This window comes from Perognathus longimembris, chromosome 23 (assembly GCF_023159225.1).
Source record: "Perognathus longimembris pacificus isolate PPM17 chromosome 23, ASM2315922v1, whole genome shotgun sequence".
NCBI classification, from domain to species: Eukaryota; Metazoa; Chordata; class Mammalia; order Rodentia; family Heteromyidae; genus Perognathus; species Perognathus longimembris.
Genome location: NC_063183.1, coordinates 20967434 through 20985967, shown reverse-complemented (window position 1 = coordinate 20985967; position 18534 = coordinate 20967434). Strand labels below are relative to the sequence as shown.

Here is an 18534-nt window from a genome sequence, read left to right as displayed (position 1 = left end):
CAATGTATAAAGAACATGTACAGTATTCACAGACTTGGTCTCTACTGTCTCTCCGTCTCCCTTTGTTAACAGTCATATATCAGGGAGATCATGCCCCTTTGTTTTCTGTGTTCTAGGCTTGTCTCACTCAGCATTATTTGTTCGAGTTCTGACCATTTCCCTGCGAATAACAATATTTCACCATTCCTAATCACTATGTAGTATTCCATTGTGTATAAGTACCATATTTTTTGGATCCATTCGTCTGTGGAGGGGCATCTGGGTTGTTTCCATATTTTGGCTATTGTGAATTGAAAGCACAACTTCTACACAGCTACTTAATGAGTAAAGTTTCCACAGATCCCAGCTTGCACTATGCTTAGTCTCATATATTGACATGTACATACGTAAATATCTACATATATTGATACACAGATATGTCTACATATCTAATCTCTATATGCCAGTTCTTAGAACATTTACAGCAGTAATGACTTTTAAAAATGTAGACATATTATATTTTATTCTACTAAGTTTCTACATTTGCCAAAAATTTATTTCCCCATCATTGTCTCCCTTTTCTGCCTTTCTCATGTGAAAATCCAAAACAAGTCAAACTTTAATTGCCTTATAAGCACTGAAAATCAAGTTACAGCAAATGCTACTTTTTCTCTATGAAATATTCTGTCTCCCAAAGATAACTCCTTAATTTTCAGACTTTATAAAGTACTGTTGTGATAGGCAAATAGCTTATAGAAGATTTTTTTCATACAAGTTTCTACAAGTTTATTTTAATTCTAAATATCCATAATTTATTTATAGAATAAATATTACCTCTTTAACTTCAAAATTCAGCAATATATTAATGATGTCTACAGATTTGCTTTCTTCTACTGCAGCTGTTGGAAAGTCTTGTGAAGCATGCATGTCTTGTGACACAGAGACTTCACAGGGTTCTTTAATTTCACCTAAAGAAATTTAAAAGAAGTACATTCACTGCTACTCACATGGTTCTTTCATAAATGCTTACTGAGGACATGTGTGAGTACTTCAAATCTGGTGACAGTACTAAGACTACACAAATCAATGGTATCTCTGGCCCTTACAAAACTCATGCTTTAACATGAGAGGTATAGAAACTTAAAACACAAACCAAATAAGGAGGCCATATACGTTAATTGGGAAAATGTAACAGACTATATGCACCAAATGATGCATGATAAGGTTGTGGAGGTACCTCCACCCTGCCACCCGTACACACAGAAATCAGAGAGGATCTTACTTCAAGGCTAGCTTGGGCAAAAAGTTTAGCTTAGTAAGACCCCCATCCCAGTGGATAAATTGCCATAGTAACACTGGACCATAATCCCACCTACTTAGGAAGTCCGAAGTAAAAGGCTATCAGTCCAAGATTTGCCCCAAGCAAAAAACCTCAAGGCTCTACAAAAAAAAAAAAAAAGACCTAAAAGCAAAAAGACTTGGAGGCATGGCTCAAGTGGTAGATTAATTGCCTACCAAACACTAAGTCCTGAGTCCAATTCCCAAAATGGCAAAACAAAACCGAAAGAAAAATATGCAAACAAACAAAAATGATCTATTTATCTACTAAATTATAGAATGACTAGACACAGGTATTGTGCCATCTACCGTCTCTTACCTGTCTCTTGTAGTCTTGGTTTCATTTTATCCAAGTCTTCAGTAGCCTCACCAAGATTTTCTGCTAGTATTCTAAATAAAAGATTAATATCTTCTTGATTTAGGCAAACCTATAAAATAGCATGTAAAAACAGATTTCATTTTAAAATTAAACAATTTTAACATAGAAAGTTCCCAGAATAAGCCTAACATTCATTGAAAAGTTATATAATCTCTATATACTCAAGTATTCTACTTCTTACTTCATGTCAACGTTTAGTTTCAAGGATAAGAAAATGTTTATGGGAAAACAATTACCATCTTCACAAAGTTAATTGTTACAGAGGAAAATATTTCTTTAAAAAGTGACAGTTCTGAAGAAGCAAAGATTTTGCTTTTCAAATACTAATTCTAGTGACATAAAGAGGCAAAATACTAAAAGTGTGCTTTTCCCTCTGTGGTATTATTATCTTAAGGGTACTTAAGATATTCCTAAATGTGAACAAATGCATAAATACTACACACTATATTATGTTCTATTTCAAGATTTCCCAGTGTGCATGTACAGCAAATTTGAGAGTTAAGTAATGCTTAAATTACTAAAAAGAATAATGACCTTTGTTGGACAACATCTCACTGAAATTGTTCTTATACCACTCAGTAAAATAGCCTATATTCAAAAAGACTTTGAAAGTCTACAGTTTAAACTTTCAGTTAATTTTCCTTTACTTGTATACTTACATTCATTGAATCAAGATGTCCTTTAATTTCTACAACGGGTACCTTGTGGTACCAGGGTGCCGCTAGATTCCGATTTACACAAAACTGCAAGTTAATTGGCTGCAAGAGCTGAATATCAGGGTGGGAACTGCTTGCCTGCATCACTGTCCTAGTGAAAACAGAAACAACAAGTAAGCACAATTATAGGAGAAAGGCAATGCAGTACTAAAAGAGAAGAAAGCAGTTCTTCGCTATTCTTATGCACTGATCTGAAACAGTGCTGCTTGAGTGTTTTCAAAATGGAATCTATAGTTAGTTTAACCTATACTCCACTAATAGAAGAGAATTAAAATATGTCACAACCAATAAACCATTAGGACATTTTTTTCTTTAAACAGTAAAAGTAAATACATTTTAAAAGAAATTCACAGTATTGAAGATGTACAAGAAATTATCAAATAAAATTATCTGAGGACTAGTAGTAATGTGCCACACTACAATGCTTCAGTCAATGATGGACATAGATAATCTAAGTCATTTCATATGATAATGGAGCCAAAGAAGCCTGATGGCTTAGGAACATCATAGCTGGCAGCCATGGTGCAACACATTACTCACATGCTTACTACGATGCCATGGCAAACAATCCCACTGCGCTGCCAGTCATGTGAAAATACAGCACTATGTACAGTACATATCACTTGGCAATGATAATAACTGCTCTATTGGTTTATGTATCATTTGACGATGCACTCTTTCTGCATCATGTTACGCTGGCCACAGCCCCATCTCGTTCACTGCATCTCAGTTGCATCAAGAAACAACATGGGGGCCGGGGATATGGCCTAGTGGCAAGAGCGCTTGCCTTGTATACATGAAGCCGCCCTGGGTTCAATTCCCCAGCACCACATATATAGAAAACGGCCAGAAGTGGCACTGTGGCTCAAGTGGCAGAGTGCTAGCCTTGAGCAAAAGGAAGCCAGGGACAGTGCTCAGGCCTTGAGTTCAAGCCCCAGGAATGGCAAAAAAAAAAAGAAAGAAACAACATGGAATGACTGAAACTAAATGGTCTAGGTTTGTGTAAGAACACCCTGCAGTGTTCACACAAAGATAAAGTCACCAAAGAGGCACTCCTCACAACGTACACCCCTCAAAATGTGACACACAAAGGTTATTTATGGGTACTGAGACTAAGAAGCAATGGTCAGGAAAATATTAGCAAAATGAATGCCTGTGGCAGTTTAAGGTTTTTAATAAACTGTTTCTTCAGAATTTACTTTATTGGCGTGGCTTATAGTCCTTACATTTTTATTCTACGTAATTACCTCTCATTTGATTTAACAGAAAATGATGCTTAAGTCTTTCTGTGTCTTCATGTCCCATATTGTGTGTGCACAGAGGACACAATGTCACTTACAATGTTCCTACCAAAAATGTCTAAGCTCAGCTGAACCATGAGAAGTCACTCCTAAACTGATAGCTGCTCTGTGGAACAACCAAACTATGCTCTCCAAACCATCACCATCAGGAAAGACACAGAGAGGCTGATGAACTACTTTGCGGTAAGTGTTTATTAGTACAGAATCCCCTCAGGAGTAGACGATACAAATAAATGCTGAGTGTGATGGAGGGGATTATTATAATGGACATATCTGGGACAACCTGCACACTGATTAGATATCATACCAGTACTAAATTTCCAGAATTTAATATTTACATCATAGATAATGGTATGAATATCCTTGTTTTAGAAGATGCATACACTAAAGTATCTAGAGGTGAAATATCAAACAAAGACACCTATTGTTAAACAATCAAGCAAAATTGTTTAAAATAATATTATATGGATTGAATATAACAAATATACTTAGGCATCATTATGCTCTTCTATAATTCCAGCCCTCAGGAGAATAAAGCAGGAGGATCACAAATTTGAGGCCAGCCTAAACAACATAAGAAGTTCTAGGAAATGATATCCATCCCCCAAAAAGTATTTTAAAAAGGTAAATTGGTGAATTTATATGAAGGATACATATATGAAGGTGAATCCATATGAAGGATTACAAAACTATTTCTGCAATTTTTCCAAAATTTGAAATTTCCCCTAATAAAACACTGATAAAAATATTAACAGTCCTGTACAACAGAATTATATTGGGTATAAATTTCATTTATATATAAATAAATATAAATTATAAATATATAAATTTCATTCAAATTTATATTGGGTATAAAGTTCATGGTAAAAACGAATAATTTAAATCCAGAGATGTGGAATTAACATACCTAGAAAGCTTAAGTTTTGTGAGCTGCACGTCCATTCTATCAATTACTGGAGGATTTAAAGAGTCTTCACCAGATACCAGACTGAACTGGTTTTGAACTTGGATTAGTCCAAGATCTACTACCATGGCATTGGTAGAAAGAGAAGACTGTGGAATGATGATCACCGGTGCTTTCAAGTCAATATTCACAGAGACGCGGAAACTCCTCTGTGCAAGGTCCCTCACACTGGTGGCAGCCTTCTCTGCAGCCTGGGCAGTGGCAGCACTTAGAGCCTCTTTGGCTGTCTGGAAATTGTTCAGGAAGTTCTGTGGACACAAAGAGTAAAAGGAAAAATTTAAGTAGAAATAGGTATATCAGTAACACCAACTTCTTTTTATACACCTGCTAACATTTCCAACTTCTTTTTATGCACGTGCTAATTTTTTCAACCTGAACTAGTAGTTCAGCCTTCTAGTTCTCCTGTCAGGAAGCAACTACTGATAATCTGTCCATATCTATGAGCTATCTGGCAAGTGCTAATGTTACATTGCTAAAGATCAGAGCAGAGGGGAAGAAACATTTTCAGTGGTTCTGGTACACAAGAATTTGGCCTCAATATATTCTAGTACAAATAATTTCAGTCCTAGACAACAATCATGAAATGATTCAGATTTCAATGGAATCAGACAAAAATTCAGACAAAAACATACTATACGCACAATCAAAATAATCCCCACCTAAATCCAAAGTTTATGACACTTGCCATCATGCTTATCGGACTTATTTGTTTCAAAGTTGAAAAATCAATGTATAGTGATTTTACCAAAAGAGAAGTAAGGAATTTATGAAGATAGACGATCTGAATACAGCCAACATTCAATGACACCACACCATCCACTTTGGACATGTCAGTGTAGGAATCCCCTGCAGTGGCGTCTGGATACAAATCCAAGTTAAAGCGGAAAACTTCATTTCCCACTATTGACACAGCCTGAAAGACAGAGATTTGAATGTTCTCTATTTGAAAAGTAATAAACCCTATTTAGAAACAAAGGGTTATATTTATCATCTGAAAGAACAAATACTTTATTGATATGCATTTAATTAATTATTTAAAACCTTAAAATATAATCTCATGCAATCACCCAAAGATATTTACTATCTATATGCTATTACCTACTTTTTTATGAACTGTCTTTGGGTCAACATCTGTGACAACAATATTTTCCAGTCTGGCAAAAAGTGATTGCTTCTTTGATTGAAGAGAAAGGGAGGAATTGAGGCCTGGAAAAAAATTGCATTAGTATGATTTCTGTATCTCCAGCATACATAAATAATTTCTTCCTATTATTTTGTTGTTTTTAATTTTAAAATGTCTAATTCTCAACTGATAAATTACAATATCAGGCAGTTTCAGTTCTATTAAATCCAAACTATAAACTGATTAACTTTCTGAATTTTCAGTCCTCTTGCAAAAATGATGTCTAGTACAAATAGATGAGTAGATATAAAGTAAAGAAATAAACTTTTGTAGCTTACAGTCAGTCATTTTATGTGGTGGCAACAAAGACCAAATTCAGACTAGTAGTTTGGAAAAACAGAAAGAAAAACAGAAAACTAGCTTTCTGGTTTCTCATAAAATTTCACTGATCCTATTCTTTACCATACTATAATAAGCTAGTAAAAGTAAGGGCCAGAAAGAAGTTCAGATGTGTTTTACCAGCTTTCCCTGAGCACTCCTTCATTAAAGGATTGCTTTTAGGGCTGAGAATGCAATTAAATGCTAGTGAGCTTGCCTAGCATGCCCAAGGTTCAATTCCTGACATAAAGATAAATAGAATATATAGCTGTACAATTACATATTGAGAATATATAAAAATATTATCAAGGTAAGAAGTGAAATATACAGTTAAGTTTCAGTAAAAAACCAAGCATATTGGGGCTGGGGATATAGCCTAGTGGCAAGAGTGCCTGCCTCGGATACACGAGGCCCTAGGTTCGACTCCCCAGCACCACATATACAGAAAACGGCCAGAAGCGGCGCTGTGGCTCAAGTGGCAGAGTGCTAGCCTTGAGCGGGAAGAAGCCAGGGAAGGTGCTCCGGCCCTGAGTCCAAGGCCCAGGACTGGCCAAAAAAAAAAAAAACAAAAAAAAACAAGCATATTGATAGGCCTTCTCCTGAGCTCTGGACCAACAGTTCTCTCAGCCCATCAAGTGTTCCACACTGACACTAATACCACGTCTACCTCCTACACAATGCTCAGAAAGGTTCACACACAAACAGGCAAGTTGTTCAATCTGATGGTAAGATTCTAGCCAACATCTATATGCCACGAAGAAAGCATTAAGTTCAACCCCAATCTGCAAGCTGTTTTCACAGCACAGAACCCTCTATATCCTGTATAGTTTCTAGCACTAAAAAAAAAGAATATTTAGAATTTTAAATGCTATGAGAATTTTTACCTTGAATCTTGATTTCAGCAATATTAATCTTCTCATCACAAACAGTGACACAGAAAGCATTCAACTTGGCAAACAATCTAAAGCCAATAATGTCACTATCTTGGGCAGATATCATCACTAAAAATAAAACACAGAAATCTATCACAATGGATTCTATAAAGGCTTCTTCCAATATTAAATGAACCCCAATTCTATTGTGTATATATACAAATTTCTGAATTTCTAGACTTCAAATACTTCTTTTGCATTTTATAGTCTAGGGTCCATTTCAATTGTTTCTTAACTGATGTTGTTCTTGTATTTTAAAGAAAAAACTTGAAGTAAGGTATAGATGCTGAAACTCAAACAAGTTAAATAATGTGCTTAAGGTCACATAGTTTATGTAGCAGTCACAATCTGAACAGTTCTTTCTAATGTAAACAGTTCTTTTTGAGCTCTTGGGACATTTAGATGCTTGCTATCCTTGAACCCCTACCTCTGTATCTGTGGGTCTTCATTTCCTCAAAGATTAACCCCCTATAGAGCCCCTCAAGGAGCCTCTAAGAGCAGGGGACGAGCTAGACACAAATACAGATCTTCTTCTCTTCACATAAAGTCAATACTAACCACTAAATTGAAAACAAAAACAAATATTCTCTTAAAATGACAGTAATGGGGCCTGAGTGCTAGTAGTTCATACCTATAATCTTAGCAACTTAGGAGGCTGGGATCTGAGGATCATGATTCAAAGCCAGTTTGGGCAGGAAAGCCCTTGAGACTCATCTCCAATTAACCACGAAAAGAGCTGGAAGGGGAGCTGTGGCTCAAGTGGTAGAACACTAGTCTTGAGCATAAGAATTCAGGACAGCACCTACATCCTGAGTTCAAGCCCCACGGCCAGCACAAACGCGCACACACACACACACACACACACACACAGTAATAGTTATATTTGCCTGATGTTGTTTTTTGTTTGTAGAGGAGGTTGTTTTATTTTCTTTTTGAAACAAGTTCTCAGTATACAATCCACTTTAGCCTCAAACTCACCATCCTCCTAGCTCAGCCCTTCAAGTGCTGGGATTATCTATGCAGCAATAAATCCTGCTATATTTGCCGTGTGTGTGTATATACCTATATATACACACACATACATACATATATACATATATATGTGTGCGTTTTTTCCATATTGTTATGATTTGAAACCTGAAACACCTTCTGAAGGCTCGTATGTGAAGGTCTGGATGCCAAATGATATTTTGGAGAAATGACTAATGAAAATTCTGTGTTCATTAATAGATGGACTAGCAATCTGATAACATTATTGAAAGACAGTGGATTCTCAGTAGTTGGCTCCTAGTTGAGAAGATGGGTCAGTGTGGGGGCATGCCTATGAAGGGCATGTCTTGTCTTTTGTCCCTTTTTCTGCCTCCTGTCTGCTATGAGTTGAGCCACTTGCTCCACAACCTGCTTCCCACCTTGATGTTCTGCCTCACTATACACTCCTAGAAGCAACAAAGCCAAGTGAACATGGACTAAAACATCTGAAACTGTGAGCCAAAAAGCAATCCTTCCTCCTTTAAGTCATTATCCTCAGCAATCTGTAGCAGTGAGAGAATACTAACAGACATACATACCTTTCTGCAGAGGCAAGTTGGTTTGCTTATCAGCTGAACTCTGTACTTCCTTGGCAGCTCCCATGCTCTGACCATCTGATGGAATAATGGTAGTCAGGTAGTTAAGGGAGGAGAGAAGAGCTTGTGTTTGTAGCAACAGATTTAAAGATGAAAAGGCCACCTGAAAATATTTAAAAAGAAAATTAGTACTTCATAGCAAACTGTAATCTTTACTATGAACTCAATACACTGCCAGTCAGGCTCAAGTCATTGCTTTCTACCAGTTGGCAGAAGGAAAAAGAAGAGATGAGAGGGCCCATATTGCTCTTAAGTATGCAGCAAATGGCACAAACTTTGGGATATAGGAAAGTATCACAGTAGCCTATTAACTGTACTTCCCAAGAAAAATGGGGATGGGATCAATTTGGTCATGCTAATATTCAACATACATTATGGCTTCTTAGATCTTCAATGGATGATTATGATTAGGTAAAACATACAGGTCAAAACAAGAAACTCTATGTGTTAATACAAGGTCTACAAATGATTTTAGATGTAATATCCATGAGGTTTAAATATTATGAGTGACTTCTCAGTAATCGCCAAAAACTACAATAATGGTCCTAGCATTCTTTTCATGTTCTTTAAATAAATATTTGTCTTACCTTAAATGTTTGTTCTGTTTTTTCAAAAGTAGTTTGAAAACTGGGTCCATTCTTATCAGCCTGAAAACAGAAAAGCGTCCTCAAAACAAGGAATTAGAGCCGAAGTGATTAAAACCTTTACGCCTAAATGTTACATTTAGGCATAAATGTATTTTATATAAATTATATTTCTATGTTAATACTGCTTTCATTTTAAACTTACATGTAAATAACTGATTTAGTACAGATGTGTTCTCCTCCTTAAATTAAGCATGGCAAAACTTCAAGGAAACTGAGGTTGGAAGAGGTAAGATTATCTACTTCATCTATCATCTTAAAAGACTCTATAAAGTCTTTTATAAATCCACTATCTAGAGAGATCTCTGATTTAATGAGGTTTTTATACTAAGTAAAAAATTCTTCCTTCAATCATAACTACTTATTAGTCCTCATTCTGTTCCTTGAGAAAAAGCATAGCAAATTTCAACTCAAAAGATGTGCCACATTTAAGGTACCAGCTAGTCTCCCTGCCTCTCTGCTCCCATACTGCTTTTGTGCTTTGCTATAGTAGAGAATCATTATATTTATAATCAATTAGCATTATATTTTCATTGTTGTTTACTTGCCAATTTATATTGCCAGTCTATATTTTCCTGGGATATTTTTGCCACAATTGTGTTCAAGTACCTAATAACATTCAATAACTCATACATTTAATAAAGAGTTGTTGAATGATTGATTTGAGTAAAACTTATTAACGTTAGTTCCTCTAACACTTCTCCTATATTTTTGAGTCCCTTACCAATCCTGGCAGTTCTCTTCTGAACCCAGTCCAATTTGGTTCTTCATGTAGTAGACTTGGCCAAGTATCACCTATAGACATAATAACTCTAGGCTTATAAGTATGCCCCAGAGCACAGAGGCAGCACCTACTTCATCCCAGACTTCCAGTAGCAGTAGCTTAATGGCTCAGGAATATCCCTATGCTTAAGTGAAAGACAAAGTGCACAAATGGAAAAAGAAACAATAGATACCTCTGTAATTAAGAACTAAAGCACATCTAGAGCCATTAGTCACCTATATACAATCATCTTTTTCTTTCCAGGGATATAGTTCGATGTATACAACCAACATACAATTACCCCATGGCTCTTACCTTAATATACTCTACTTTTAAAAGATCTAATCCAGGTGTGTCAGAAGAGCTAATCAAGTGAATGGGCTTCTTTCTGGATCCTAGATTAAAGACAAAAAGAGGACAAGCTTTCAAATAAACTGCTCTTTAAATTTTTAAGTATATTCTACATGTCTTTTTCTTTCTAAAAACTGCTAATTAAGCCTTAAAGAATATATGTCCATACTTTCATGGCTATTAATCACTAAATCCATCCCTTACCTTACCTAACTTAATTTAAAACACACATACTTATTTCCATTAGATTGCACATTTGTGTTCAAAAATAATCAAAACTTCTAGATATTTCTGCGTCATCTATGTATGTATAAGACAGTACAAATATAACAATCAAGATATGGGAATTCTAGGGGCTGGGGATATAGCCTAGTGGCAAGAGTGCCTGCCTCGGATACACGAGGCCCTAGGTTCGATTCCCCAGCACCACATATACAGAAAACGGCCAGAAGCGGCGCTGTGGCTCAAGCGGCAGAGTGCTAGCCTTGAGCGGGAAGAAGCCAGGGACCGTGCTCAGGCCCTGAGTCCAAGGCCCAGGACTGGCCAAAAAAGAAAAAAAAAAGATATGGGAATTCTAGTTCATCTTTCCATAACAAAAATCTATTTAATTTAAACTTGTTTAATTATTTTTTTTTAATTTTAAAAATGAATAAATGAGTGTCTGGGGACTTGAACTCAGTGCCTGGTCCCTGGTGCTGCTTTCTTGCTCAAGACTAGCACTCTACAACTTGAGCCACAGTGGCAATTCTGGTTTTTTTAGTAGTTTATTGGAGATAACAGTCTCATGGACTTTCATGCCTGGGATGGCTTAGAACCACGATCCTCAGATCTCATCTTCCTGAGTAACCATGATTACAGGTGTGAGCCACCAGCACCCATCACTTAACAGATTTTTATACAGAAAGACTGGAGTAATTTGTAATATCCTGTTTTATTTTATTCTTGTTTTTGTTGCCAGTCTTGGGGCATGGACTCAGGGCCTGACCACTGTCCTGCTCAAGGCTAGCACTCTACCACTTGAGCCACAGCGCCACTTCCAGCTTTTTTCTATATAAGTGGTGCTGAGGAATTGAACCCAGGGCTTCATGTTTACGAGGCAAGCACTTTACCACTAGGTCATATTCCCAGCATCCTGGTACACTCTAAAGTTCTATGAACTTATTCTTTCCTTTTCGCTAAAAACAAAAGGTGCTCACACAGCTCTCTACATCTCATGCAGATGAGACGTAGAACTGCCTCTAAAAACTGTGTAGGGGGAGTGACTGCTTTATCGCTTCACCTGTCTTTCACTGTCTGTAGTTTTATATAACCCCTGCTTCTGAAGCATCTCAGAATTTTCCCTTGACCTCCACGATTGCAATTTCCTTAAAGAAAAACAGCCTAAAACATATAACTTATTATCTGTATCTTTTCTTCAAAACAGTAATGTAAGCTATAGCTTAATAAACTGCCTACTGAAAGTTAATAATGTAAAAACACCACTTCTCTCCTAAACTGAGGTTTACTGTAATTTCAACTATTTAAAAAAAATTACAAAATGCTTATGGCAGTAATATTTTGTTCTTAACTTCTTATTTATGTTTTCTATAATGCACATGTTAAATAAGAACAAGGTGTTTACTATACATTATTTAGCTTTTGTCTGTAAAATGGGACAGATACACCCTATTTCAAGGGGATTAATGTGGACTCTGAGGCAAGAGATCACAAAAGCTGAGAGCCTCAGGTCACACTACTAGGATTTCGATCATAATTCACCACTTATTAGTTGTTAACCAAGAGTAAATCACATAACCAATCTGTGCCTTAGTTACTTATGAGTTATTACCATTGAATACCTACCTCCATAGCATTGGTGTTAAGAATTCAGTTACTATTAATAAAGCTTTTAGAACAATGTTTGCTATTCTTCAGATACTCAAAACTGTTACTTTTCTTATTGGCTTTTATTTCTATTCTTTTATTGCTATTACCTTGAATTTCATGGTAATCCAAGTTGATTTTCCTTAAATAGGACACTGCAGTTAAGTCAAATGTTCTCACTGTAGCCTCTGTTCCTAACTGAGCAACATTAAAGACTAGAATTGTCTCTTCTTCTTTCTGTTGTTTGGTAAATTCCAAGATCACCTAAAAGAAGAACAAAGCCAATGGAAAGTTGAGAAATCTGAGTCTTTCTTATAGGTAACAAAACTTTTCATATGCATCCTTCTAGAATTCTGGATCTCCACCTCCTGAGTTGCTAGGATTACAGACAAACCTGACATTTCTGGTATTTTAGGATGGTTCTCACCTTGGTATATAGCCAATAAGCAACATCTCTACTTTGTATCATTTGTGCTTCATTATCAAAGTAATACAAATTCATTATAGAAACGTAGAGTATGTGGAAAACCAAAAAGGCAAAATGAAAAACAATCATTCTACTAACGCAGAGGTGAGCACTATAATTTGCCAAAGAATATATATAAACATATAACTTTAAATGGAATCATAATGCCTTTGGTTTTGTAATTTTTCATCACCTCAAATAATTATACACTCTGAACATCTTTCCAAATCTCTTCTTCTACATGACTTTTAAAGCCTATAAGAAAAACATCCTCAAAAATAGAAGCTAAAAAATAAAAAAGTAGAAGCTAAAAACTAAATGTCTAATACTGATATCAATAAATAGTGAAATAGAAAATCATAGAAAACCTCAAAACACACAGTCTTGAGTTCTTCCACAATAGATATACTACCAATAATTCTTATGTTAGCTTTTAGAAAGTAATATTTCAAGGTTTTTAAAAAATATACATATGGGGGCTGGGGATATGGCCTAGTGGCAAGAGAGCTTGCCTCGTATACATGAGGCCCTGGGTTCGATTCCCCAGCACCACATATACAGAAAACGGCCAGAAGTGGCGCTGTGGCTCAAGTGGCAGAGTGCTAGCCTTGAGCAAAAAGGAAGCCAGGGACAGTGCTCAGGCCCTGAGTCCAAGGCCCAGGACTGGCCCAAAAAAAAAAAAAAATATATATATATATATATATATATATATATATATATATATATATATATACATATGAATGCATGATGTATGTTTACATACACATACACAGGGGAAGTGACATACCAGATTTTTAACAGTCTTAAAGTTTAAGTCTAGTCTAAAATAGTGAAGAAAACAGAACATATTTACAGACAAAAAATAAACATACTTCTGTAATTTCAAACTTGAGAAGAAGATTAATGAGTTCCTCATTTGGAACCTCTGCAGCCTTCTTTAGTTCTGACCCTTTTACACTTTTAGCAATCTGTGAGTCTCCATCTTCAGCATCAAAATACTCATCATCAGACTCTGAAGGAAAAGATGTTCATTTGACCAGAGATAACTATCAAAAACTTAAGGGAACACACATTCAAACCTTAAACTACTCATTTTTTAGATATAATTTCACATTCAGATTTGAAATTGGAATGCCTTTTTTATTGATTTTTTTTGTTTATTTGTTTTGTTTTTGTTGCCAGTCCTGGGGCATGGATTCAGGGCCTGAGCACTGTCCCTGGCTTCTTTTTGCTCAAGGCTAGCACTCTACCTCTTGAGCCACAGCGCCACTTCCAGCTTTTTTCTATATACGTGGTGCTGAGGAATTGAACTCAGGGCTTCATGTATATGAGGCAAGCACTTTACCACTAGGCCATATTCCCAGCCCTGGAATACCTTTTAAAAGCTCAAAATGACACTACCTGGCATATAAAATAAAATTTAAAACCAAACGGCACTACTATCATTTCTTCATTGCCTCTTTTTTCCCCCCTTTATTTGTTTACTATTCAATAAGACGTCTATTGGGCTTCAGCTAACATGTGACAGGACACATCAACCACAAAGAATATCACCCTAGCCAGGCGTACTCCTTAGTCTTGATCTTATGAAAGTTACATTCCAGTGTAAGATTACCATATGAAATCAGCTAGACTGGGGCTGGGAATGTTGCTTAGTAGTAGAGGGCTTGCCTAGCATGCATGAAACCCTGGGTTCAATTCCTCAGCACCACATAAACAGAAAAAGCCGGAAGTGGCTCTGTGGCTCAAAAGGTACAGTGCTAGCCTTGAGCAAAAAGAAGCCAGGGACATTGCTCAGGCCCTGATTTCAAGCCCCAGAACTGGGAGAGAGAAAGGGAGGGGAGGGGAGGGGAGGGGAAGGGAGGGGAGGGGAGGGGAGGGGAGGGGAGGGGAGGGGAGGGGAGGGGAGGGGAGGGGAGGGGAGGGGAGGGGAGGGGAGGGGAGGGGAGGGGAGGGGAGGGGAGGGGAGGGGAGGGGAGGGGAGGGGAGGGGAGGGGAGGGGAGGGGAGGGGAGGGGAGGGGAGGGGAGGGGAGGGGAGGGGAGGGGAGGGGAGGGGAGGGGAGGGGAGGGGAGGGGAGGGGAGGGGAGGGGAGGGGAGGGGAGGGGAGGGGAGGGGAGGGGAGGGGAGGGGAGGGGAGGGGAGAAATTTTTTATTTGCTGAAAATTATATCTACTTAATAATCAATAGGCTTGGTTTAACAGAAAAACAGCACTTTACATTCCTTACCTGATTCCATGCCATCCAGTAATAATGAGGTGTCAAGTAAACCTTTTGTCCCAACTGAAATAACAGGAATTGATGATACCTAGCAAGATTAAAAAGTTTTCCTAAAAATACTAATTTTATATGATAAATGCATATACATGAGTCTGAAAAGTAACAGAGAATAAGTAGAGATGAAAAGATATACACACTATTCAAAAATCTTACAAAATATCAATGGTCAGTTGAAATTTACAAATTGTTAAATTATTGCATTTATAAAGATGCAAGTATGTACAAGTCTAATAGGTAAGTCTCACTCATCAGTGCATATCATTTAATTGTTGTAGGTATACAATGTAGCACTATAAAAGCATCAGTGACCCTCTCAAATTTTATTTATAAATAAATGGAAGCCAAAAATTGTTTGTGATATAAATAATATTCAAATTAAAATGATCTAGCACTATTCTGAAATTTTAACTCTAAAGGTTTATATTTCTACTTTTATATATATAAAGTACAGCTTGAAAGCAATTTCCTTTTATTTTGGGTCCTTTTGGTTACAAAGCTTGCCTTTAAAATAAAACCTTCCAACAGTACTCAAAAACTGTAGCCTGAACAGGAAGAGACTTGGCATTTCTATTCTATTCGCTTACCTGTCTCTCTGGAGAAAGGGCAGATGATTTCTGTGGCAAAGGTATACTGTTAATCAAACACAGGACATCTTTCATCTTCTGATCAGAAATTCTCACATGCATCAAAGGAAGTCCTCCTGATACTTTAAATCTAAAAATAAAATATGACTATGAGGTTTCAAGTTCAGCTTCTTGGTACATTACAGGGAGAAAAGGGTTGGAGGAAAAGGCCAACATTTCACTGGACAGGTTTTAATCTAGTTAGATCCATACCATGTTCTAAAAGAAAATGTATTACTATTACAACTAAGAATAATCTTTTGGGGCTGGGGATATGGCCTAGTGGCAAGAGTACTTGCCTCGTATACATGAGGCCCTGGGTTCAATTCCCCAGCATCACATATACAGAAAATGGCCAGAAGTGGCGCTGTGGCTCAAGTGGCAGAGTGCTAGCCTTGAGCAAAAAGAAGCCAGGGACAGTGCTCAGGCCCTGAGTTCAAGCCCAGGACTGGCCAAAAAAAAAAAAAAGAAGAATCTTTTTTTTTCATAACTACCTGTATTAGTGTCCTTAAAATTCAGTAATAGATGCAAATTTTTACCTTTTTGATTTCTAATGCAAAGGGAAATGAATATATTACCTGGCCATTCTAATGTCTTTTTCTACCATTGCCTTGGCCAACTCAACATGGATATCCATGGGTTGCAATATATGCATAGTTGATGGATGCTGGAATCGGCACTTTCTCCAGTTTTCCTCTTTAAAAAGAAATTTGAACATGAAGTAGTTTTTTAAAAAATTGTCAGATAGTCTGTGACAGAGCACTCAATGTTACTAGAAAATAGCGACCAATTACTTTCCCATAACTTTAATAATCTATATTTCAACACAGAAATAACGAACATAAATGTGAATCTAGCTACTTGAAGAACATATAAATGATAATACTCTGCATTTCAAAACAAATGGGAAAAATGGGACTTATGTCAATTCCATAATCAGTGATCAAGGTGAAGATTACAGAGAAAGGGGAAAAGGGCAGAATAGGACAGAATAAAAAGAAGAGGTTTATCACTGAATATGTATAATTTATTAAATATATTTGAGTGTATATAATAAATATTTAATATATATTCAGATATTTGTATATAAGTATTTTCAAAGGTAGTTAATAAATATTGCTTCTAGAAACTAAAGTATAAGGAACCAAAAATATATACTTAAGCAGTAAATGTACTGAAGCTTTTAGAAAATAAATTATCTTTAAGTCTTAATAGTGTACCTAGAATATCATTTCTTCAACATGTTTTAAGATCAGAGCTGCCGGTCTTGTATTTTGGATGTGAGAACATTTAGATATGTATCAAGAGATATGTTGGGGATGAGACCTAAGTCAGAACAGAAAATTCATTTGTGTTTCATGCACAGATTATATATTAATCTTGAAGTTTTTGTTGTTGTTGCTGTGCCAGTCCTAGGGCCTGACCTCAAGGCCTGAGTGCTGTCCCTCAACTACTTCTGCTTAAGGCCAGCACTTTATCACGTTGAGCACCAACTCTGGCTTTTACTGAGTAGTTTATTGAAGACAAGAGTTTCTTGGACTTGCCTGCCTGGGCTGGCTTTCAACCATAATCCTCACATCTCAGCCTCCAGAGTAGCTAGGATTACAGGCACAAAAGCCCACCAGTGGCCGGCGTGAAAGTAATTTTATGAAGTCTATCTAGTGTGTCTACATTTTGACAGTAACCTGTCACATGAGATCAGATGTCGAAATCTTGTAGTAATATATTAATATTCAAAAAGTTATTAATTTTGGCAAATTTCAGGTTTAAGCCTTTTGGGTTAGGTAAGTCCGACCTGTACTATTTTATAGATCTCTTTTTCTCAGGTATCTACACAATAAATGTAGAGTACTGAAAAAAAAGGAAGGAAGGAAAGAAAGAAGGAAGGAAGGAAGGAAGGAAGGAAGGAAGGAAGGAAGGAAGGAAGAAAGGAAGGAAGGAAGGAAAAGACACTAGTTTAAAAAAATAACAGTAATAAAGACAGAAAAGCAACACACTGAAAATTTCCAAAAGCATTGAGAGGGACCTGAACTAACCGCAACTTCTGTTTTGTGTTCTCAACAGTTTCATAGTCAGAAAGACATATGCCACAAAAGGGCTCAAGTTCAAATGGTGCTAGATACCCTAAGATGATTAGTCAAATTTCCCCTTCAGTCTGTAACTATGACAATGATTTGAAAAGCTTCTGTCTGGTTTTTCAATGGGATCAGCAAGATATGTAAGTGAAATCGCTATCAGAGTTGATATACATGCACAAATATATACACACACATTACCAAAGCTACTCAGTCTAAGCTGAACATCTGGAAAGGTAACTAGTGGTTTACCTGCTCTTGCAAAAAGTAGCTGCACACTTTTTATTTCTACATCAAACTTATCATATGCTTTATCCATTATTTCTTCCAGAGATGAATTAGTAGTCTTCTGTAAACCCTGATCTTTACTGTTGAGCTAAAATGCAAGGGGGAAAAGTTTTCATAAGAGAAAAGTATTAATATCAACATACTTAAGTTACCTTTTCTGAAAACCCAATTCAGGTGAGAAAAAAATATTCTTTATGAATACATGGTGTGAATAATTTATTGATATTGTTTGTAAATAACATATTAGGAGTACAGTACCCTAATATATACAACTCTGTTACATTAGAAGAAGATATAATAAGCACATTTTCATTGATTAATTAGCTGTCTACTCCAACCTGACTAGAAATGTAACTTTCTCTTCCTGGCCCTCAGCCAACATTGCCACTTATGGCTCAGATCTGCTACTTCCAACTTTGTACCGTTCTCCATGAACAGCAGAGTTTA

General features: G+C 36.6%; 1 protein-coding gene across 4 annotated transcripts in view; it reads right to left on the bottom strand.

The window, feature by feature from the left end:
* Positions 1–18534, bottom strand: part of Vps13c (vacuolar protein sorting 13 homolog C) — a 137791-nt gene that overhangs the window by 70162 nt on the left and 49095 nt on the right. For all 4 annotated transcript variants that reach the window (XM_048332995.1, XM_048332996.1, XM_048332997.1 and 1 more), the window contains exons 21-36: positions 18052–18175; positions 16303–16420; positions 15686–15815; positions 15051–15129; positions 13695–13834; positions 12467–12620; positions 10458–10537; positions 9323–9382; positions 8679–8838; positions 7063–7179; positions 5780–5883; positions 5423–5590; positions 4621–4925; positions 2356–2503; positions 1637–1745; positions 814–947 (exon numbers count right to left, since the gene is read on the bottom strand). In XM_048332995.1, coding sequence (XP_048188952.1) covers positions 814–947; positions 1637–1745; positions 2356–2503; positions 4621–4925; positions 5423–5590; positions 5780–5883; positions 7063–7179; positions 8679–8838; positions 9323–9382; positions 10458–10537; positions 12467–12620; positions 13695–13834; positions 15051–15129; positions 15686–15815; positions 16303–16420; positions 18052–18175 — 2130 coding nt within the window. The remainder of the gene's footprint in view (positions 1–813; positions 948–1636; positions 1746–2355; positions 2504–4620; positions 4926–5422; positions 5591–5779; positions 5884–7062; positions 7180–8678; positions 8839–9322; positions 9383–10457; positions 10538–12466; positions 12621–13694; positions 13835–15050; positions 15130–15685; positions 15816–16302; positions 16421–18051; positions 18176–18534) is intronic.